This window comes from Cariama cristata, unplaced genomic scaffold (assembly GCF_000690535.1).
Source record: "Cariama cristata isolate BGI_N322 unplaced genomic scaffold, ASM69053v1 scaffold4546, whole genome shotgun sequence".
Classification (NCBI taxonomy): Eukaryota; Metazoa; Chordata; class Aves; order Cariamiformes; family Cariamidae; genus Cariama; species Cariama cristata.
Window position 1 is genome coordinate 90,120 of NW_009622620.1, and position 25,241 is coordinate 115,360.

The following is a 25,241-nucleotide window of genomic DNA, read 5'->3' on the forward strand; positions in this document are numbered from 1 at the left end:
AGCCTGGGATACCTCATTTAGAGGGAGAAGGTGATCCAAATGAAGTTATTTTAGAACCACCCTTTTTGGTTAATTATTAAGAATAAAAATTGACACAGTCTATTATTTCACTTGGGTAATGACATTGCAGTGAAATTTGTGTGAAAGTTGAGGGATAATTACAATAAGAAAGGTGGAGGTTCACTGGCTTTGACACCACATTTTGGTGATTAGGACAGAAAATGCTTGCACTTGGAATCTTCCCCTATGCACTCAGGAAACAAAAAGTGCAAATTACATTGCTACAGGGTAAAGCTGTATTTTGAATTGTAGCAGATGGAAAGATACCTGTACTATAGCAACACTGGTGGTGTTACATATGGAATATAACTAATATTTTAGTGCTGCTTGAAGCAACAATATTTTCACAAATACATTTTTAAACCGTAATATCAGGTTTTTTCCAGAACTGGGGGCGGGGGGTGGTAGAAAAAAAAGGAGACAGAAACTTGAGGGACCCACAAGCCCAAAACAGCTGAGTGATTTAAAGAATCACTATATTCCATAAGCAGGAGAAAAGGAGTGCTGCCCATCCCATCACTGCTTACGCAAGCTATGGGAAATGTTCAAATTTGTGAGCTTCTTCGGAAACCATTAGTAGATCCGAGCTTCCTACCTCCTAGCTTTGGCACCCTGAATATTAATTCACAGAATAATCCTCTCAGGGTTATCACAGGAGGAGACAGGCACTGGGACTCACAGAATTTTGAAAAACATTGCTGTCAGAAGGCAAGAAAGAGTCTATGGTGGGGCACCATGTTTTGGGAATGAACATTTGGTTCAGCCTCTGTACCAGCTGTAGGAGTCTTGTCTGAGATTGTTTGGACTTTGCATCCATTAGCCCTACCCAATTACATCAGACAATTTCTACCAGGAACCGGAGGATTGTGTGTGTTGTGTGTGTCCTGTATCCTTCCTATATTTTAACTGCTGATGATATTGTCTTTTGATGCAGCATGGTGTCAGGTAAATAAGTAACTTTAGGAAACTGATGAGAAGCATATGTGAATGGATCCATTCAGCTTCTCTAAGTGTGCATGTTTCTCAGCAGCTTAGGATCTGGCCCTATACCATAAGAAGAAACAGCTGTCACTGATAATGCATTTTATGAAGATAACCCTGTAGTTTATGTATTACTCATAACAGATTATTAATAACTCATTTATCTCAATCAATTTTTCATTATCACTGTTAATACTGCATTGTTACCATGCAATTTGCAAAGTAAATAACCAGACAGTGATTGTAACAACAGATGGTCATTTGTGATTGTGTAATTACATGGCCATGGCTGCCCTATAAACTAATCTGCTACCTTCACTTGCAAACTGCAGATAAAGACAATGGTAAGTGATATTTCGATTTGCTACAACTCACAAATTAATTATGACACAATACACTAGATATTGTGAGATATTTATCTCAGAATAGTCTAGTGGACAACTGAATATCATGTAACACACATAGGTAGACTTCGCACATGGAACGTTACAGGTGCTTACAGATCTATATGTGCTGTTTATTGATGGTCACACACAAGTATACACAAAAGGCTTCTAAAGCATCTCACGGAAAATTAGAGTGATAACCCTTAACACTAGTTAATGCAAGTTTTGCAGTAATCTGCTGTTGGCTGGTGACTCTTGCTGTTTACACCCCTTCAAGCCAATCAGAAGAACCAGATTAGTGACAGGCAAAATATCTCAGAGAATGTTGGCTTAATAAAGTGCTTTACTACAGGTAAATACCAACAACATTCATGAGATCTGGAGCACTTCTACAAAATCTGAGAGGAATAAATGTTTAAGACAAACAAATTGCCACAAACCCTCATCAGGCACTAGAGAAGATGACTGAAATGACTTCTTTATGTACTGTACAGACTCAGCCTCTATATTCAGAGCAGCTGAAGCCATGCCCTTTCTGTGCATCTCATAGGACTATATCCCCGGAAAGGATGAGGCAAGAGATGTGAAATAGTCCAGCAGTGCAAACAGGGGTCCATAAATTGCAAGTGTACTGGTCTGCTTTGTCTCCTTAGCGTGAGTTGTGAGTAAAAGACATAATCATACTATGAACATTAAGCTGCCGAAGTATTTAGGGATCACCCAATGAAGCCAGGGCCACTCTCAGGCAAATGGTATATCTATTACACTTTAGTTGCACACATTCAATCCAAAGATCAGAAAGGACAGAAATATTTGGGAATCATAGTTTTCAACTATTCTGTAGAACAGAGAAATATTATGACTTTCAGGGATTTTTTTAAAATGAGGAAATCCGAGCTGCAGAGAAGTTAATGCATTGGTCACCCTCTCACAGAAACTCAGGTGACAACCAAACACTGAACATTCTCAGTGCTGGCATTTAAAAGACATGCCTATAATGATGACTTATTCTGAAGAACTTAAGATGCAGGAACAATATATGAAAAGAAATAGAACTATCATCAATATTATGTTAAAAAATACAGTCTCAGGTTTTCATTCTATTAGTAAGAATTACTACGGCAGATACTTACAGCTTGACATATAATTGGATATTTAATGCGATTGATTCCCCCAGCAAAAACAGCAAACGTAAGAGCAGTATGAAAACAAAAGTTGAGAAGCATGTGCCATCCTTTTCTACTTATTCGGATTGTGCTGTTGAAAAATCACATTTTAAAATTAAAAAACAACGTATCTATTATGACAATTACGATTTGGAAAAAATGCTTGATAGAATTAAATTCTCTGATTCTTCAATACCTACTTGGCAATCTACCTATAGGACAGAGTCTGATTTATACAGCATTGAAATCAATGGTAAAAAGACAAAATCAATCGTAAAAAATGTAAAGAGTCTACTGACAAGGCTCTACTGCCTTAAAAGTTTCCTGCCTGAAATCAAGCATTTAAAGTAGAGTACTAAAAGGAAAAAGCTTACTGCATAGCTTCAGATATGCAGAACTTTAACAAGACATCTCTAAAGGATTAAATGGAAGCTGAAGATCAGAAGTCATTGCATTAAGTTCACTTAATTAATATTTAGCAGCTTCTACAGTACAATAGATTCCTACTCTTTTAAATTGCTAATGGTCTTGTAACAGAATTATGTAGTTAAAATGGCATTTATCTAAATCTTTCATATAAAGGAAAACACAAGTTTTCTAAAACTAAGAATTAAAGTCAAAGAAAGTTTCTCTTATCCAATGGTCTTTCAACCAAACTCGGTCTTAGAAGCCGATACCGCCAGTGTAGCTGTCCAAAGTGCTGCACGACTGGAATTTGCGAGAAAGCAGTTTGATAGTGCTTGTGGTTTTATATTGAATTGTCAAGTTAGAAATCTTAGAAACAGTGTATAGATCATTTAGACATACATCTCAGGAAAGATACAGCTTGAGAAAGGTTGACATAACCTTTTTTATTTACTTATTTATCTGGTGTAAATCACATTGCTGATATTACTATCCAATGGTAATTCAGATAATTTTAATTTATCTTTTCAGTGAGGGTTAGAAAAATTGAAGTACCTCAGCATAATGCTGACCATAACACAAGTGCTTAAAATTGAATTCTTACCTGTGATGGACAATGTAGGTGATAATGGAAGCAAACAGGCACAACAACATCACTGCAGTACATGCATATACCACAGGGTGCAGAAACTCCCCTGGGTACTGGGGGAAAGACAGCACTGTCTTAAAATCCTATGGAAAAGCAAAATGATTTAACATTGTTAGGCATGTGTGAAACTCTGAGACTTCATTTCAATATGTCCTGTCATTTCTAGCTGTTCCCTTTCAAGAGCAGGAAAATAACATGACGAACTTTTTATGTAGATACAATTCATGAATTTACAATAACATCAGACTGCTCTTTCCTCATCTGCATACACTTTGCAAGACAAAAATCAACCTTTTTGTACAAGCAGACACATCATAATTAAAACAAAGGTCTGAAAAAATACACAGAATATTACATTTCCCAGGCATTAGCAATATCTGTTCCTTCTGATAACATGAACTTTTTGTGTGTATTTTGCCAGCATATTAAGTACAAAATACCAAACTACCATAAAGGTCTCTAAATAGCATATACATGGCTGCAGAAGAATCACTCAAAGAAACAAAAGCCGTGAGAATACATCCAAAATATCGACTGACTCACTCCTCTATTCAAATATAATTCCCTGTTGATATACCTGCTCTGACCTAGTGACCTTTACACTTAGTTACAAATACTCTACTACTCGTATCAATTCAACAGCAACTTGACAGGTATATTAACAGCAGAGTAAAGATCCATGCATTCCTTTTGGACCTGCTTGTGCCTACTGATACAATTCTTCATGAAAAACATAATGAAAACTATTAATCTTTGTAAAATTAACCATATCAAAGTCTCATTCATCTTTGTAAAATTAACCATATCAGATTCCCGTTCTAAATTACTGGATCTCACAACTAAGAAATAATAGGAGAGCTAAATCTGCAGGTGTGATGGATGGAAAGCAAAAAGCCCATTACAGAAAACAGTATGTCTGAGTAATCTGAATTAAACCAAACATTAGATGTTCACTGTAATCCATTAAGCCACATCTGTTTGTGGTACTACATTTCTGCAGACAAGGACTATAAATTAGACACATAAACTATCACCTGAGTGCAAACAAAGTGTCATCTACGTGCCAGTTTCCATGTACAGTGGCACTGACTGTGCACACAAAAATGAATATACATCCCTGCACAGAAACACCTAAAATCTGAAAAAGTACTGAATATGACAATACAGCAAACTCTAACACTGAAAATACTAGCATACATTTAAAAGACTTTTTTCTTGTTTGTCTGTTTTTTGTTCACCTGGAAGAAGATTCAATACGTTATTTTCCTGAGGTGAAATCTCCCCTTTGGAGACTAGGACTGTAATGCTAATACATTTTTTTAAATCGCATTTGCATTCAGAGAGCTGATTTCCAGCACCATTATTTATGTATACGAACTTGTCCATGTACAAGCAGCTAATGTTCATGAGTATATGCAATTATTAAATCAGGGGGAAAGGTACTGTTCCATTTACCTTCCAGAAAGGTCCTTACAAGTAACAGATGCCCTAGTAGTAATTATTTTTCTTCATACTAGCTTTAAAGTTCCTAAGACTGATTGTACCAGTTTCCCCAGATGCGTATTAATGTCAGTTCTAAAACAGAGCAGCTTACACCATATATTAAAAATACCATCAAAATGAACAAATAACATATGAACAAGATGGCAAATATATGTCATCACATCCCATTTCTCCTCAAGTACTTCCTCAGCTTGTGTGTGTACCTCAGTTAAATTTGCTCAGTCACCACTTGTCCCACACACAATTCCTGCCCAGTTCACTGAGACTCAAAGTCAGAGGTGGAGTCACTTGTCACAGAGGTACTCTTATGCTGTCTCCTAACATCTCTTGCTACTCTTCCCTCAACCACAAGCAGAATAGAAGAGGAAAAGGACTTTGTCTTTTGATGTGGTAGCTTTGTAATGTGACAGACGTATGCTCGAGGCTTTCTCTTGATTTTGTTTTTTTTAAGTGTACATGAATATACATTCAGGAAATACTGAATTCACAAATTTCAAATAATTCTTTAGAAGTCTATTGGCTCAGAACTGCCACAGAATCTCCACTAAAACACCAATTTTTTTTACCATCTTTTCTCCCATGTTTTTATTTGCATCATCTCCCCATTAATTCTTTTACAGAATGAATTTCTTGAGGTAGACTATTATTAACCAGAAATGTTAAGTACAATTTTGGCTCATATTACTAGAGTAGTAATGTAAATACTGGACAATATAAGTAGAAATACTCTGCTGAAAATGATAAAACACTGACTTCTAGCTCTGACTGATATAATCATAGTTTGGTATACCAGTAATGTCCTTTTCCATAATTTTATGTACACACTTGCTTCATTTCTGTGCATTAAGAAAACTGTTACTGTAACTAATATAGTAGTAACAGTGCAGTTATTTAACAAAATAATTATCTTGGATATTTCTGAAAAAAAAAATGCTGTGAAAAGTTAACAAAGTTCTGAAAAGGGAAACACAGTGAAGCTACACATTTATGTAGCAACAAATTAAAGTGATTTTACTTGAGGTAGCATCATTCATTGTACTAAAGAACTAGCTTTTAATAGTGTAAATGCAAGGATCAACCAATCACTATGTTTGAACATCAGTATAAAAGCAAATGCCATATGTCCTACAGGAATACAGCCATTTTGCTTGCAGAAAAATCAAGAACAATCAGTATCTTAAAGCTAATTCCATTTTAAAATACTAATTTTTTATTATTATCTCTTCTCTAATCTTGTACTGTAAATAAGTGGTAAAACTCTTGAGTATCATAATGCATTATTGCCAATGTAGAATATCCTTTTTAAGAGTTTTGTATATTGAAAACTGATTTCATTACAGATATATAATAAATTTATCTTGTCTGCTTTTTGATGATAATTAAAGCTTTTTGATCTGTCAACCTCCCCTCAGTAATCCTCTTGGAAAGACAGCATGCAGAAAACAAAGTTATTTTTTTAATGTCGTACACAAAGCAGCATAATTGTATGTTACGTTTTAAAAAGGTGGGTTTGATTTTATTTCCTGTATGAGATTCAAATGATGATAATATTGAAAAATGGCAGGAATTATCTACAGCAAAATGAATACACACAAGACTTTGACCATTACAAACTGCTGTCTACAACTACAAGGCCAGTAAAATGTTGTCTAATGAGAATTTGTCATTCATTGACTCTTATAAGAAGGTGTGAAAGCAGCTTCTTTCAGCTGTAAATGCCACCATAGTATATAAGGCACAATAGAAATTAGTGATGGAAATTAGTGACAGAAAAGATTTTTTTATCAGCTATTTCATGCAACAATCAGAACTATAAAAACATCATAGTGCAAATGGGAGTCTTTCACTTTTAGTTGAGACTTCATTCCAAAAATCAACTGAAACAGACACATCTATACTGATCAGTTAAAACTTAATATGAAAGTATAAAGAGGTATAGACAAACTACAAACCAAAGGCAGCCCTGAGACATCTAATAGCAGATGCTGAGAAAGCTGAGGGGAAGATACCGTGAACTAATAGTAAATATCTGGTACTTTCACAAAATCACAGCTGCTAAAACCAATCTAGTTTGTGCTGTAAAATTTTGTAATCCATCCACTTATACTGGCAAATGAAACATTTATTTTTAATATATTGCTTGTAATAGTATGATGTTAGAAAGTGTAGTCTAACTGGTTTCTGTGTTTAAAGCAGGACACCTGAAATTGTGTTCCTCAAGGAAGTGATACCCAAGCACCACAGAGACTTAGAAACACAAGTGCATTTGAACAATTAGTTATGGTAAGATTGAGTTTCCTATTTGTATTTAGATTCCTCCTACTTGAACAAAATAAAACGTAAAAATTAGGTGCCAAATATTAGGATGTTTAGGAGAACCAGAATATAGAAATTATCCATAGAGTTCAGTCTCTATGGAGAGCCAAAAACACTGGAATACACATTGAGCGGAGCAGTTAATGTGCTGGAGGGAAGGACTGCTATTTGGCAGGATCTCAACAGGCTGGAGGAATGGGTTTACAGGAACCTCATGAAGTTCAATGAAGAGAAATAAAAAATTTCTTGCCTCTGGGACAGAGTAACCCCGACAGCAGTACAGGCTAAAGTACAACTGACTGGAAAAAAGCTTTGCAGAAAAGGATCAGAGGCTCCCAGTGGACAATAAATTGAAAGCAAGGCAGTGGTGAGCCCTTGTGTTGGCACATAAGGTCAGCCACATTAGCAAGAGTGCAGGCAGCAGGCTGAGTGATTATTCCCTTCTATTCAGCACTTGTGAGACCAAATCTCTACCACTGTGTCCAGTTTGGGGCACTTCAGTACAAGACAGACATTGATGAACTGGAAGAAGCCCAGTAGAAGCCACCAAGACAATAAGATGGCTCATGACCTATGTTCTAGATCTTTAACTTACATCTGCTGTATCCCAAGAGTTGGGCCATTTTACTGAGCTCCTTTACAGTCTGGATCACTTTACCCTCTGACTGAAGCTGCACCACGAAGAATGCAAGATCCATTAAGCCAGTAGAAAGCAAGAGCAAGTAGAAAGAGCGAGCTTGAGCCAGAGGCTTGATTTGTTATAAAGTCAGTGCATTTTGAAGGAGACAAGCCTGGAATTTTGTCCCCCATTTGTGCATTTTACCGAGCAAATAATACACGTTATTAAGTGTAATTTAATAAAAAGTAGATGCAATCCAAGGAGAAAGGAATAAAAGCCAGATCTTACTCTTATGGCTACTCTCATTCCAAGGCTTTATGCAAAAGATTGGCACATTGAGGAATATTCTGAAAAAAGCAACCTTTTCTGGGAAGCTGGACTCAATACTGTCCATATGGGCTAAGCATTCTCTGTTAGGTAAGCAGTACATACCAGCTGAGGACTTCGCTGAAGAGTTTGTGCCTCCTTGCCAAGCCTCTGAATGACAGCAGAGCTTAGAAATCTAGCTTTTCACACTGGGAAGCATCTACGCACATGTGAAGGAATCTAATTCCAAGGGATTTTGCCGTTTCCATTACAATGTTAATTTTGCAGAGAGCAGGTAAACTTTCTGGATCACTTTCATAGTCTTTGGTCCTTAAACTCTGATAAGATCGGTTCTGTATGTGTAAAAGTAGGTATTTAAACACAAAAAATATTGAAAAGTTCATTCTTAAACCTCTCTTTATAAGCAGTCTGATTCTTCAAAGTACTGAACCATGTTTCCACAGCCTGTTATGAGAAAACCCTGTGTTCTCCACGGGGAAAACGTCAAATACTGTAATTATGTCAACCTTCTAAATGACATCTCTGTAACACTTTCTTGACTCATGAATTAATTTCTCAAAAGGCTTAGACAGGCTGTTGAATTTGGAGAAGACCTGAAACATGGAAGTTTAGAAGACTGTTTTCAGAAATGAACTTCATGAATAGGCCTAAGAAATTCTGCATTTGTCTCCAGTCACACTGAAAATATCGAAAACATAGCTTTTGTGGTACTATGATCCTACTAATTTGGAAAGACGTAAAAGATTCAGGGAACGCTTGTAGAAAAACGCTGTAACACTTAGCATGATGTGTTCCTAGTGTCTTACCTCTCCTCAATTTCTCATTCACAGTTTTCCAAGGTTTGCTTCCAGAATAGTTTCAAATTTGCTCTGTTTTTGTCAGCTCATTCTCCTCAGTCCTAATTATCTCAAATAGCCATCCACTGAATGTATGCTACTTTTGCAAATAATGATTCCTTACTCACAAAGGAAAAAAAAAATCCAACAAAAACCCAACCTATGTTGTTTGGAATAATGAGATACATTGTGACAAAATAGGAAAGGAGTTTACGATTTTATGTTCATTTAACTTATCTTCAGGATTACAATTAAAAATGCTAACAATATTTATTAATCCATTTTATGTTAATTGAGAAGTAGCATACAAATCTAAGAATTTTACTAGTGTTTATTTGGCAGATTTGAGGAAATGACTATTGACAAATGAAATGCTGTATACAATTACAGTAAGATCCATCACTATTGAAATGCCAATCTGTTCTAAGAAAAATGAAAAGAAGAATAAAGGACAACATATACCAAAACATATTTAGCAAATTTTGAAATTCAATGTTGCTGCTGAAGAGTTTTTACTCAGATATACTGTGGCTACAGGGCACTAGATTGATCATAACATGCACAAACATTGTCCTGAAAAATTAAAAGATAGGTATACAGCTCAGTTCACAAAAGAGCACAAATACATAATATTTATAGAAAAAATACTTATAATTAGATATACCAAAGCTTCAGAATATGTAAGTTCATAGTTTTACTGTAAAACAGAAAAACATATTGCAGAGGTTCGTAGTTCAAGACCCCAGAGCGCTTTGGTCAGCTCCAAAAGAAACTAGCGTGTGACTGTGCCTCTTCCTCGTACAGGTAACAGAAGAAAAGGCAAAACAGGAGATGGGTCTAAACATGCAGTATATGAAGGGAAAGGCAGGAATATGACTCAGGAGTTTAGTTCACAGTATTTTACTTTCACCTCTAGGACATACCATTCAAAAGCTGATCAGAAAAAGATAATGCTGTATTATGCCTGACACTACTATTTTACATCCATCCACCGGCCCAACCCAGAGCAGAGTGAAAGTGTGAGTATGTAAGGGGAAGAGCTTGTATCTCCTTTTCAACCCAACCTCCAAACTGTATTCTCTCTTTCATTGACATCACTTGAACAACTGTCACAGAGAGAAATCAAATGGCTCTACATGAATCCTCTCACTTGAAGTATGCTCATGCTTATTAATTATCAATCGTAGTTGATAAATCCTTGATTGCTGCCTTCCTAAAAAAGGACTCTATAAAACCTTTATTTTAACCCTTTTGTGGTGCATAGGCAGAAACAACTTTTATAAAGCAGTTCAGGGGACTTTGTCTTACTATTTTAAAAGATGACAAATTAGAATATGTGCTGTACTAGCTATAAAATGGACATTTGGATTAACTGAGGCTTCTATTTCATCTTGTTCCACAGCAGGATATACATCATTCTGATGGTAATGTAAAGCTTTATTGCTGTTCTTCAATTTACAGATGCTACTTCAGTTTTCTGCTGTTATCCCAAAACATAATAATCAATTATGATTTTTTATGGTTTAATAGATTGGAGAATTATTAATAACATGTATCATGATATTGTAGCTAATTTCATTGGCTACATACCATATGCTCGCTATTTTTAATTTGCTGTCCGTTTGTTAGTATTTTAAAATATATTAGGCACTCAGGTGTGAATTAAGAAGATGTACATAGGCACTTTATATTGTTCATATTAAAATTAATAGCTAAGCAGAACAATGAAATATTTTTCATTTCTAGTATGAGAATTGAACTGCCCAGAAAAGAGTAGTTTCTATCAAATAAAACAATTCCTGACTTTACGCCACAAACCACTGATTAAGAAATAACACTTGAATGAAAGTGATAGCACATAACGAAGCTATGAAAGTTTTCCAAACATTGTTTAGTGAGACAGCTATTGGAAGACATATTTGTGTGTGTGTGTATATATATATTAAAATGTCTTAAGGTCAGGCACCTTTTTTTCTTAAAAGTGACTGAGAAACATGAGCTAAGGAGCAAAGCACATTGCTACCGTATCAATTGCAAAGCAAGGGTGAGTCTAAGATTCTATTTTCTTGTCTTGCGTAGATAAAAATGAAAGATACACACAGGAAAAAAAGCAAAGTTGAATTACTATAACAAAACAAACACAAGACCTAAACCAGAACTATATACCAGATGCAAAAGCTGCAGTAAAAGGTGCTTCCATTGCCTTTACGGTTGTAGAAAAACCAATCTGCTACATCTTATCAGAGATAAACGAGTATTTGGTTTTACAAACCAAAAATTAACTGTAGCCCTTGTGTCAGTATACAATTTTTGCAAACAAAACGAAACCATGGAATTGGTTGTTTGCAAGCAATCAGTTAACATTTAGTAACTACTCAAAGTTTAAGAAGAACAGGCTAAACTCAAGCAGTTGAAGGAGGAGGAAGCCATTTTGGGTGTGGCACCTGCAAAGTCAACAGGTGCTTTCTTTAATGAATTTAGAAAAACATCCTCAAAGCAAAATTATGTTTCACATTCAGGGAAACAAGCGGCTGGGAGAAAAACGGGAACTCATAGAAGCTGCAGAAAATGAGGTATTTTTGATGTCGTCAAATCTTAGGAAAAGCTCTTAAATTCTGAACAATTCTGGAATGGGTGAAAAAATGTTCAAGTAACTCTGAGGGAAATCAGTTCTTATGAAGTGGACGATAATATCTGCATTTAACTCATGGGTGCCACAGCCTTGTGCTATGATTGGCTGCCATCTGGGCTCCATCTGACAGCAGCAGATTGGTATTCTCTGCACACGTCCTCGCAATTCCTGTCGCCTATGTTTGCTGTCCCTTACACATACACACAATGCATTATTTACTCAACTATAAACATCTCTGTAATGTACACAAGCAGCATCTACAGTGCAATCGTGTACCAGCATTCAGAATCAATCTGGTATTAATAGTATACATCTGGCTAATCATTTTACAACTGTATAATAAATATTTTTAATGGTGCAAACATTTTCTCACCTATATATGTGAGAAACCTCTCATTTTTTGTTTGCTTTCCTTTATTCCCTAAATAACAGGTTATTATTGCATGCATAATATTTTTGCTTTCATGAAGGTAACTTTCTGTTAAGCAGGATAGTTAAATAACTGCAATGGGAACTGTAAGTGTGACTGAGAACAGACCAAAGCAGGCTGATGTGTTAGCACCGCACAGAAATATTTTTCTTCATGAACAGCAATTTTGTAAGAAGGCTATCAGCATTGGTATACATACTAAAATTCCTACAGAATCAACAAGGACAGCACTGTCCTTACTTAAAAGAGCAGAAGATGTTATTCCTCTCCATTTATTAAATGATTCAACATTGCGGTATGCCTGCAACTAATTAGTATGATCAACACAGTGCAGGGCAGGAACAAAAGCAGACCAGCCTCTGAGATGTGCTGATGTAAAAGCACAGAGGAGTATACATTTTTAAACCCTGTCCTATAATTTATAACCGTTACATACTAATCCTTCCTTGATGGAACTTTCATTTGTAAGACTGAATTTAATGTCATTTCTGACTAGGCCTGTCTCTGGATATTAAAACTGACCACCAGATTTATTCACTTACTAGCAGTTAAATAACTTACTTACTTTAAGACTGTCTTATACTAAACATTATAGAAAACAGGTCACTTACGAGTAAGAATGATACAGATGCACATAAAAAGAACATATATGTATGGCAAAAGAGAAAGAGAGAGAAATATAGGAATATTTGCTAAGTCATATACTTACCATTAGCACTGCAAAGTTACTGAAGTGTGTACTCTGAATGGTGGTAATATTGCCCACAGAACTAATTATGTGGCACCCTTCTCCCCACCAGCCTCCATGTCCATCTAGAAGGTCAAAATCCCAGAAGGCTGCGATGGGGTCTATACCCCGTGCAAAGTGCCTCAACCCTATAGTAAGAGGACTGGTGAGGTTTCCAAAACTGCACCCATCTGCAAAAGCAACAAACTAAATCAGAGAGATGGAGTGGAAAACCCTTTATTGACAAATGCTGTGTAAAGAGATCAGACACACTAAACTATGGGGAAAAAAGCAATAGACATATACTCTTAATGGTCAAAATCAAAGGCAGTGCTCACATTCAGAAAAGTTTGCAATAGTATAAATAAACCTGAACATTTCAGTCCCATAATGTGTCCAAATGATCTAATCATCCTTCACAAAGCAGATTGTTTTTTTGTTTCAGATTCTTCAGTTATGACCAGTGTTACACTATTGCCCGTGTAACTGCAGAAACAGCTCAGTTTCATGGTATGATTAACAGTCGAGACAATTCTGCACTTTGAAAGTCACATTTAAACATTTTAAAAATGTTAATAGAAATGAGAGCACTATTCAGTATCAAATAAAATTAGTAAAATTGCCTGGGTGAATAATTAATCAAAATAGTGACTCACTAGCACATACAATATATCAAATTTAGACAAAAGCCTTTAACAACACCTGTTTTACATCTATCGTATCAGAGAGTATACTGGTGAGTATTGATACATGCAACAGGGCACTACTCCCACTTAAAAAGCCTTATTTTTATCAGTATCTAGGATGTTAACACTGCAATTTTCTTTGTAAAGAGTAAAACAAGGTCCTTTCCTATAGTACCGTGCTTTAAGAAACAAGAATCTGTAATAACACTGTCAAAAAACAGTAGTCCAAAATTTGTATTCTAGTCATAGAGCAAGTGCATTTCTTTATTTGCAGGATAATTTGAATAAAATCATGCAGATAGGAACAATTGCAAACATTTGTACTAAAGAAAGAGACTGTTTCCAGCCTCTCAGCACACTGTATGCTCTACTCCTCTATTCTCTACATAATCAAGTACACCATAGCTTTTAGATTAAAGGAAATAATGCATAACAACTCCTCACCTATTTTAGCAAAAACAGCTGGTGTGGCAACCGTCCTACGTTTTCCATCATCTGCAAGATTGGATGAGTTTCCTGTGCTAGGAAAGAGTTTTCCATTCCGAAAGACAATAAACTGTAGCTTGCAAGTGGAGTTATCAACAGATTGCCAGGCTGAAGACTGAGAGAAGACAGACTGTGGCAAATGAACTGAAGCTACTGCTACAGCATTCTGTACAATGAGAAAAAAAAAGAAACATTTAAAATGCAAATCACAACAGGGTTGCTTTCATGATGTTTTAAACTCCTGTACAAGAAATGTATGCTGCCTTCCTTTTCCAACAGACTGGAAGCAACCAAAGAAGCACGGGCTGTAACCATGGGAATAGCATTGGTACAGTGCATATTAAAAGGGAAAACGTTTTGATTGAATGTGAGAGTCTATATGGTCAAGCTCCCTGCTGCAGAGGTGAGAATGGTTCTTACCGTGCCTGCTAGAGGGTCCATCAACACTGCAGATCTGATTTAAAGAGACAACCTCTACCAGGTTTTCTCCTTCACTTAAAACAGAATCAGACAACTTACATTAAAACATTTCTCCAAAAGGGTAGTTAAAGAGTACAAAAATAATTTTATTAATACAAAAAATTACATCAGCAGAGAACTGCAAGTGCAGTAAACAACACATTTTATGAATATGTTTTTCTTGCTTCATATAAGGAAAATCAGTTAAATCTGTGTTTTGGTAATGCAGAATTAAAAAATATTACAAGCACTAATGTAAAAGAAGAAAACAAGACGGCAGTAGGAGAAAATGAATGAAGACTGTCAGATCACTATAATGGCTTTGAGTTGTGAGTGTGTTATACACCCTTTTACAAGCAGATAATTCCCTTACAGCAGAGCTATAAAATACACCAAACATTATGCTCTCAGGACTTCACTCATCAAGCATTTTTTTTCCTGCCAAAGTAGCAAACTAATCATTAAAGACTGAGATATTTACAAGAAAAAACAAATGATGAGCAATGGGAAAATAAACAGGGAGTCTGTCCTGAGCCTTCAAGTGAAAAATGTATGTATTTAAAAACAAACAAACTACAAAATGTTCTAATTTGCATTTCCCCCAAGGGCAAAGTATAGCTTCTGTGCACATAATTTACATACATTATCACACAGTTTACTCATAGCACATGTGCGCTACCTCTTTGACAAGTAAAACACTAACCCTCACAATCATGTAACCAAACATGGCATTAATGTTTCCATGTGCTGGGAGAAACATACATGTGAGAGACAAAAGGTACAACAGAGAGCAGCGAGCCAAAATGAATATGAGAAGCATCTGGTGACCTCAACATAAATATGGGAGAAAAGAATGAGTAGTCTGTGATGTCACTGGGATGGTTAAACAAACAGATAGAGGCTTCTCCACAACTTTCTCTTTATTACCATGTATATTTTAGAAAGGTTTTGTGATTTTAACAAGAAAAACACCTAAACTTCCTTTTTAAAAATATGTATTCAATCTAGGTGATGTCACTTATTAAAAATACTCAGGAAAATTAGAGCAAATAGCAACAGGACATTTCTACATTAGATTTTAAAATTACTATGAAGGCTTTAATTCTAATTAACTGAGTTAAACATCAAGCACTCATCCTTAGGTTGTTTCCACTGCGTAATTCACTAAAGCTGTCATAACTGGCTTTATCTTATGCTTCTGAAAAAGACATATTTTACTTTGTGATATCCCAAAGTATCTGTATATGCTGAAGCTCTGATGATACCATTTTGGCCATAAAATTGTTACTAATAAGTGTGTAGAGAAATTTTTAGACGTGTCATTTGTCAAACCCCAGATCACTGTTGAGGACTTATCTGGAGATGTACAGAAGTGTAAGAGAAGTTACAGTGTAATTATATTTATATTAAATTTTTATTATTATCCTGTGCTGGAAAAAGCAACAACAATGACATATTAAATTACACTAATTACTTATTATACATAAAAAGAGAAAGCTAGAAGCATCTGAATAAGCTTATGATAATGAAACCAACAGCTAAAGGCACTGGGATAAGCAACAATGTGCTATGACTTGACAAAAGCAGTCCTACACAAGCCAGAGAAAACAGGTTTATAGCACTTTTGCTAAGAGGGGAAATTGTCTAATTCATTGTGGTTCTCTAATGTCTTCTCCATTGGGACTTACTGATACTGATGGGAAAAAGTAATAGCATAGACAGAGCTTGGCTGTGAGACTGGGGCAATGCAGAGAAGAGGCTGCACACATCTGAAGCATAAAGAGCTGGCATGCAGGTCCGATGACAGATTGCACAGCTGGGGAAAGACCAAGGTGACGTCCACCCCTCACCTCCTCATTATCATCCTGCCTCTACCCGCACAGAGACCCTTCACTACATAGCATAAAAGAAAGGAACCCGATCACGGTGTCCCAAGTCTTACCCACAGGTTTCAGCTTCTCCTCACAGGGACAAAGTCAAACACAGTGAAGCAAAGCTGTATGCAGCCTACAAATGGATTTAGTGCGGACTGGTTACACTCCTCGGGCTGACTGAGCAAATCTCACACATGCAGCAACATCAAATTACTTACATGACAAAAAGACAGAATTACAGAAAAAGGTTTCCTTATTAGACTTCAGGAGAGTGTTTTTCCCTACTTGTCTCTTCAAAATGTACCAAGAATATGAATACCCATAACATTAACTCTTTAATAATCTTTGCTAAATAATGTCTACAGTCACTTCCTGGGATACAATTTAATTGTGAATACTGCCCTATGTATACCTGTTATTTCAAACAATTTCTTTTGAGTGCAGGCAGTGTGGTGGAGCGAAGGGCAAAGGGACAGGGCTGTTCCTTGACTGGAGAAATGTACACTTAAAGTCAGACTACTTGCTGCACTTCAAATACTTTATGTAGAAATTCCGCAAAATTAAACATCAAACTGTCTGCTAGAGCCACAAGCCTGCCAACAAGCTCCTGTGCTAGGATATTAATGAAAAATGCACACATTGAGAGTGCCCACACATTCACAATGCTGTTTAAAATATGAATAAATATTTGTGCACAATTTTTACATATAAGATATGTGAGAATCTTCTTTTCAATAGCATTACTCATTATTCATAAGAGAGGGATGATCTGAGCTCTCAGGCAATCCCTGTTACTGTGGTAGAGGATGGATGGAGCCTGACTGGAGGCTCAGTTTTGGATTCTGCTAATCTTATGTGTGGTAATGAACAAGTCAGTTCATTACAAGTCACTCTTGCCTCAGTTTCCCTCTCACTTGATGAAATAAAAATGACGGTATTTCTTTTGCTCTGTAAGGTGCTCCAGAGTCCAGAGATGAAACAAAATATGGGAACAAACTATTATTAAAACCAACAACAGTAACATCAAATTTTGAGTGAATGACTGTGCTTCAGCTGTTTGAAAATCCACATAAATCATCACATTTTAAAAAATTTCATTTGGATACCATATCACCACATCACATAAGAACCGACTTTTCCAAGTGTGCTAGTGGCAGCATCTCAGGAAGCTGCTCCACCTCTAAGAGGGGAGAAAGAGCACTAGAGACAGAACCACCATCAAGTGTCCTACATAGGAGCTGCAGCTTTGCAATGACACAGGTCAGCACCAGCATCTCATATTTTCCCTGGAAAAGCTTAGTGTCTGTGTCAGCAATTTACTAGTCAGGATTCCGACATTCTGTGAGCATTTTCAAAACAGAATGTCAATAATTCCTTTATTACTCCATTTCACTTTTAGTCCTATTAACTGGATTGTACTGGCATGATTAGAAAAAGGAAATCCTGAACATACTGTAGATTTTTCTAAGGAACGTTTTTCTGCTGGAAAATGCCACTGTTTTAAAATGAAAGCTAACCACAGACATCTACCCATCTGCACATAAATATGATAGAAATTATGCAAATTTCAAAACTTCCCAGTTATCTTCCATGTCATCTACCCAGATATTTGAAAATCTGCTGTATGACCTGCAGCCAGGGAAGGAGGGCTTATCAGCTCTAAACCAGCTGTGAGGATTTTCCGGGAGGGGTCCGAGGACTCCTGGCTCCTAAGACTTCTCGGTACCTGGGAAACTTTCCAAAAAGCCAAATGAAAGTTTGTTTCAAACACTCTGAATCGTAATTTGGAAAGTACCATTTTGTAAGTACTTTTGAAGTTTAATTTTTTGTTTCTATTTCAGAGTTATTTTTCCTGTGTGTGGAATTTTTCAAAATATCTGCGGAACAGAAACAGCACAAATAAATCCAACTGGATCCCCAAAGTTTTAAATTTGAATGGAAAATCTCATTCTGAACAGGAAATGGTCCTCAGGATATTGAAAGCTATGGAATCTTGACATTTTTGCAGCTCATGCATGTGTGACCCTTATTAAAAATCTTTTCAGGGAAAAATGAAAAATTTAAAGTGAAGTCTTTCCTCAGGCAATTTTACTCTGGCCAGCAGTCCATTCCTTATAGTCAATGCTAGAATTTACAAGGAGTTTTAAAAACTCCTTGTTTTAAAGACTTTCCTCATGTTTAGGAAAGACAGCCTCTTGCCTTCAGTGCCTTTGTGATATGTTGGCACTTCTACTTTCATGATTCTTTCAAGAGACCTTTCTCCATGATCTTGTTCTACTTATCTAAAATTTTGCATAATAACGAGAGACCATACCCATTATCAGACAGTCATTTTCAAGGAAGATACTTGGTAACCACTGTGGAATGACATAAATAAAATTATTTTTGGTAGCTCTTCCTTGCATATGCTTTGATACTAGATTGATTTCAAGTTCAAGCACAGTATTTCTGTTTGAGACAAAATATATTTCATAGGAAAGCATCCAATTTCGAGTCCCCAGAACAGTCATAAGGCATATTTTTCCAGTCAGCAATTTCCTTTAAAAAAAAAAGCACCTTAACAAGAGGTCAGAAGAAAACTGGAGGGGGAAAAAAAAAAAAAGAAAAGAAAAAAAGAATTAAATGAAATGACCTGAACGACTGGCAGAAAACTGGAAAAGCAGCTCCACTTCCAGATTTTAAAGAATCTGATGAGGTGTTTTATAGATTCAGATGCAAGACACCATATATTGTATTATAAACGATACAAGGATGTTGCCAAAATAGGCACAAGCTATATAAAGTTACCTTAGCAGTAAACAGAAAGTAGAAACTAAGCTCTATGGGTAATAGCCTATATTACTAAATATGAACTGAGTTAACAGTGTGGTCATCATAATAAAATCAAGCAAGTAAATTATTTATACATATGCAATAGATTTTATTTAGTCCCTCAAACAAGACAGCAGCTCCTTAGAAGCAACTGAAAATTTCAGTTTGGAGTTTACATTAAAGGTTTGGTGGTTAACATAAAGAAGTATCAAATTGTTTTTTTCGGCTGTCTCTCCTAGTAGATATTAAATAACAGTCCCTTGGAATTATCGCAGCGCATGATACATAAGCTAAGGACAGGCACTTGGCCCAGCACTGTGAGGCTTTAGGTAGACTGTACACAAGTACTGATCTCTTTTTCTGGTATAAGAAGTATCAACAAACAACCCAAAAAGTTTAGACTATCTGGGAAAATGCCAAATGAAGGTTCTGTAAAGAGAATGGAAACAATGCCACTTTGACGAAATATGGTTATACAAGACATATACTCAATAACAAACAATTTGACAGATCCTAAAAGAGACAGGATTGGTTGGTTTATTTTTATTTTTTTTTTCTAAATGGGAGGATACCAAGCAAGGAAAGTAGGAGATCCCTAGCTGTGTTAACTTATCTACATAACCTTGCTCCTGATTTGTCACAGTTTAACTACCCTTTTTAGACTGCTGTTTAAACACAGGTCTGGAAAGGTTCAGGGATGACTAGCAAGTGAAAAGCAAAATTTATATAGATTTCTAGAGAGAAATGAAAAGGTACTTCCAAAAATGCAACACAAAATCACCTGGCTATTGAGATGAAATTGCTAAGCATGTTCAGATTATTATGTGATAAAGTAATTGTGTAGTAATGCCGCAGTCCACATCCATCTCAATATCTGGAAATCTAAGTATAGCATCCAAGATATTTTTGCTGTATCCAGGCATAAATGCTGGTTTAACGCATAGTGAAAATGTGGCATCAACAAGAAATACAGGCAAATTGTACGAAAAGGTACAAAACCATCTTAATGTGTGTTTAAAGTTCTCACTAATTAATAATAAAGATTTTCTAGAGTCATGCTATAGAAATGTTAGAAATTTTAGAAAAGCTGGTAATATAAAATAATCTTGGAAAACCTGATGGTCAGTAACCCTTTTCCAATAAAAGTAGTATCCACACTAGGATTTTGTATTTCAAATTTGAAAACTTGGCAAACTCAGGAAATTCATTGACAAAAGTTAATGGGGCTTAGAAGATCAAGAATGGATAAGCAGATCAAAAAGGACAATGAGTATAATCAGAAAGCCTATGAAAAGGAAAAAAACCTCACTGATCAGTGAAACAAAATAGTATTTTAAGTTTCCAGAAATAGATGGATAAAGTGACAATTGCCCAAAACATTTTACATACAGCAGTTAAGTTCTTCAGATCTATATTAAAAAAAAGGATAAGGAAAGAAGTAGAGCTGCCATATAGAAAGAATCAGGTAATACATTTTTTATTTAACCTCAATGACAATGTTGATGTTTACATGGAGACAATGTTAGGATCAATAATAAGAAAAAGAATATAAAAATTACCATAAATGTCAAAGTAAAATTCAATAAAAGCTGAATATTATCATACAAATCTTTGAAAGAACTGACACATGAAATCAAAGGACAATTGCATTTTTTTTTTTTCTTTTAGGAGTCTACCAAGTTGGTCATAAAGCAATGATTGCTCTATAAAACAATTTACATTTAGGTGAATGAGTGAACGAAGTTTGGCATGTAGATAATGGTATAGACTTATGCATGAATGAACAACTTTATTGCACAGTTCACAACATCAGTCACAGATGCTGCTGCCCTCTTGGGCTGCTTCTGGCCACTTTTAACGAGTTTGAAAGAGTTGACTAGTAAACTGCATGAAAATGTGGTGTCCTTTAGACACTTCTACACGGACTGCTATGTCGTTGTTTCTGTGCTCCAGTGTGATGCATTGAAGTTGCTTGTGCATTTATGCATTATTTCTCCAAACCACAGGTCAGCATTTAGGACTTCATTATTAATGCAGTCATGAAAATACAGTCAGAAAATGTAATACTTTTTTTTTCTAAGAAAAGGAAAATGTGTGGAATTCTACAAGCAACAACTGATCCATTAATCTTACACTGTGAGGGGGAAAAGAGAAAAAAAAAATAATCAAAGAAAAATATAACACAAAAGGAGACAGGGTAGGTTTACCAAAGGTAAATAATGCCAGACCCACATGGTAAGTCCTTCTTGATAACTGTTTTTCTAGACAAGGCAATACAATTCACCTAATTTCTTTGGTCTTCAATAAAATATTGGATGCTATATAGAAAACTGTTAGCTGAGTTGAGACATTTAGAATTAGTAAGAAATAGTGTCAGGTGAATAAGGAACGAGCTAAAATTGATAATACAATTTACTTTGAAAGGGGAAGACAGGCTAGAGTGAATATATCCAAAGTTTCTATGAAAATCTATTTAGAGACTTCCAATTTTTATTTGGTGATGTTGAAACAAAGAGGAATGTCACCTAAGATGATGTTCAAAATCGTATTCTTTACAGATTTATAATGAGAATTTCTGTTATAAGTTGATGAAACAGGCCACTTTGGAAAGCAACAGACAAGGAAAAGGACCTCAATGCACTGGTTGATCACAGGATGACTCAGGGCCACTATGACTTAACAATTTAAAAAACAAAACAACAAAACAGTCCAGAACATACGAGATGACACATTTCCATGGAAATACTCTGATTTTAAAGGCCTAATCAGAAACATACTACATGATTTTGATCAACTGGGCTCAGGAAAAATCAGTCCAGAATAGAATGGGTGTAGAGGTGGTTAATAGGGTCACCATTAGAATGAATAATTTGTTTCACAAGTGCATAGCAAAAGAGTTAAGCTTTGTTAGCCTAGCAAAATGAAAGAAGAGGCTGTGTCTGCTGTCTTTAAAAGTACCAGAGGAATAGCATCTAGGGACAAAGAAGAGTCATGTGAGCAAATAGCCATCATGAGCACAAGGACAAATGGGACATCGTTCAAGAGCAAAAGTGCATACTTAAAAGTATGAAAATGTTTCCTAGCCTTTATAGCAGAAAGAACAGGATAGTTTTCAAAGATTATGGACACACACACACAAAATTATATACTCTTGAGAGAGTATTTGAATACTTTCTGATAGAATTATACAATGCAGTTAGAAAAGTTTGGTTTATTTCTCTGTTTTACAAGAAGTGTCTAAAATTCCTTTTGAGAACTCATTAATTCCTTGAATAAAGGAATTCCTGAACTTCCTACTTCTACTTGCATCCCCAGCATACAGTTAATAGAGTTCATAAAAAAACTCACTAAGGAAAAAAAAAAGAGTTTAGAAAACTATGCAGTCATAGTAGATTCATGTGACTCACATCTGCAACAAAAGAACACTGAGCATGGAAATGATACTATCATTTTTTTGAGAAACAAGAAAAAATTCTGCACATATGTAAGAGCTGCAGACAGCAGACTTGAAAACTGAGCCACTTATTTAATGTAGACACTTATTATAGAAATCTTAGAAGAAATGTCTGAAAATAGAACAATTAAACACAAATCTCATATGGAACAGTAAAAAATGAAGACATAGGCATATTTCTATTACTTATCTTCCTACTGTTTGCCCTTAACATTGAAGAGATCTTTAGCACTTAAGCTACAAGACCTCAGTCTCCTGTACTGCACGATGGTCAAGACAGCAATATCCGTCACAGATAACCGTTAACTACTGACTTTCAGATGAATATTCCTAATATAGAATCACATAAAATGGAATCACCCTAATCACTACACTACCATTCCTAAACAAGAATCCCAGATTTACTGTACCTGAAATAGAATATAAAATGAAGATATCCTTCATTTGTTGTAGCATCAGTAATTAGCACTAGTGGGTAACCTTGTGGCTCTGAATAAAAAAATAAAATCATAATAATAAAAAAAATCCTTTCTTTACACTGTTGGATAGGCTACACACAGGCAGCATCTACAGGCAGGGCCCTAATACTTAAGTCCAATATTGTGGCGGCTTCAAAGAAAGCCTTTGAAGCAACTCAAGTATCAGTTGAAACAGGTAATTCTGCAAAAGCCTCAGAAAACACAGCAAATCTGCAGACAACCTTACACATTGTTGCCCCAGTAGATATAATGTAAGAACAAGGATTAAGAACCACATTTGTAAATGATTTACTGCTGATAATTTGTTAGTATACTTTTTCTGTATTCAAAATTCCACATCAGCAATCTCATTTTTTAAAATTTCCAAGTTTTACCCAAGTTTTCACCTTTTAAGTATCTTTTGCCCAAATGTTGACAACAGAAAAAACACTGTAAAGCACAACAGAAATCAATGAGGGAAAAACATTATATCAATGTATTATATCAATATACATAAGAAATACAACACAATTTTGCTAGAATGTTAATTATTAGGTTTTATATTTAATTTATATTAAGTTTTTGGTTTAAGGATATTTTTAGATTTTTCAGATCGTGCTACATGACGGCTTCAATTCAGGGTTCCTTATTGCAAGTCAAGCAGATTCTGCAATAGATTTGCCACAACGTGGAAAGTTATGCCAAAGAATGCATAACATTGGTCTTCCTGGGAATGTAAGAGTTCTTAAGGCTTATGAGTTTTCAACTGGAATTTAAAATGGCTTTTTTGGGGGAAGATCCTTGAAGTCTTAAAGGATTTTGGACACACCCCAAAATTCACACTGTAACTTTCCGTTATTCTCCTCTGGACCTACAGAGACTCACTGCAGCTTCATTTTTAAAATGGATGGCTTCTAGCAGCACGCTCTACAGGAAGACTCACCCCATCAGGAGTTTGGTTCGCTGGCCCCTTCAGGGATGCACTAGCTCCTAGAAATACTACATTTTCTTCTGAGCAGCCTGGGATGAAGGAGTATTTTTCCTTTTTATTAGAAGCTCAGTTCATCTTCAGGCATTAAATATGTGAGATCTTTCTGGAAAGATGATAAGCATATTTGATTTTGTTATTACATTGATGAGACTGTGGTTTTAATTGTTGCAGATGCTCTCAGAGGATGGGATGGGCATATGCTAAATTGTTAGAATTTTAAAATACAAAATCACAATAAATAATCTCGTGAGCTGTCTAGGTGGAACATTCAGCTACATAATTGCAAAGCTATCACCACAGATCTTAGGAAGGGCATCATAATTATACAGAACACCTAACTAAACAAATACTTTTTACAGCTCATTGACCACTGAATTCAATTATATGTAAGTATTACCAGTTTAGAAGGAATCATGTGAATTCTAGCTTCAGTATACCGACATACATGAGCTTTTTTGCCATGGCCACTTTTAATTTACTTCTTGAACTAGGTGAATTGTGTTAATGTAGGCCTCGTAACAGTCTCACTTTCTGCACGGTCCATAGCTTAGTAATTATCATATATAAGAAACTATTATGAACGGGAACAAAGAGAGTATTTCTCACTACTCAGACATAAAGTGTTAACAAAGATTTTTCTAAAGTTGGAGAAATGCAATTTGATTAAAAGGAGAAGGGATACTAGTTGGCTTATACGCGTAAGAAAAACTACTCTGCACTAAACAAAATTCATATACAATTTAATAGAGTGCAGTACATCCCATTATGGATTTTATGTTTTTTCTGAAGTCGGAGATAATTTGTGTATGTCCATTTATTGAACATGAGTACACAGTGATGCAACCATTAGGTAATACAGTAATTCAAAATGACTGAATATTGCAACTATTTAATCATACTAGATGATAGGATTTGTAATTTCACTGATGTGGTATTCACACTTAGTTAAGCTAGATAAATATAAAGTTCATTTAGTAACATAAGC

The 25,241-nt window shown here is 35.6% G+C and overlaps 1 protein-coding gene across 1 annotated transcript in view; it reads right to left on the reverse strand.

Annotated features, from left to right (window-relative positions):
- Positions 1 to 25,241, reverse strand: part of LOC104163392 (probable G-protein coupled receptor 125) — a 183,532-nt gene that overhangs the window by 37,027 nt on the left and 121,264 nt on the right. Inside the window, exons 11-14 of the mRNA XM_009702393.1 lie at positions 14,168 to 14,375; positions 13,020 to 13,228; positions 3,603 to 3,730; positions 2,561 to 2,684 (exon numbers count right to left, since the gene is read on the reverse strand). Of these exons, the coding sequence (XP_009700695.1) occupies positions 2,561 to 2,684; positions 3,603 to 3,730; positions 13,020 to 13,228; positions 14,168 to 14,375 (669 nt within the window). The remainder of the gene's footprint in view (positions 1 to 2,560; positions 2,685 to 3,602; positions 3,731 to 13,019; positions 13,229 to 14,167; positions 14,376 to 25,241) is intronic.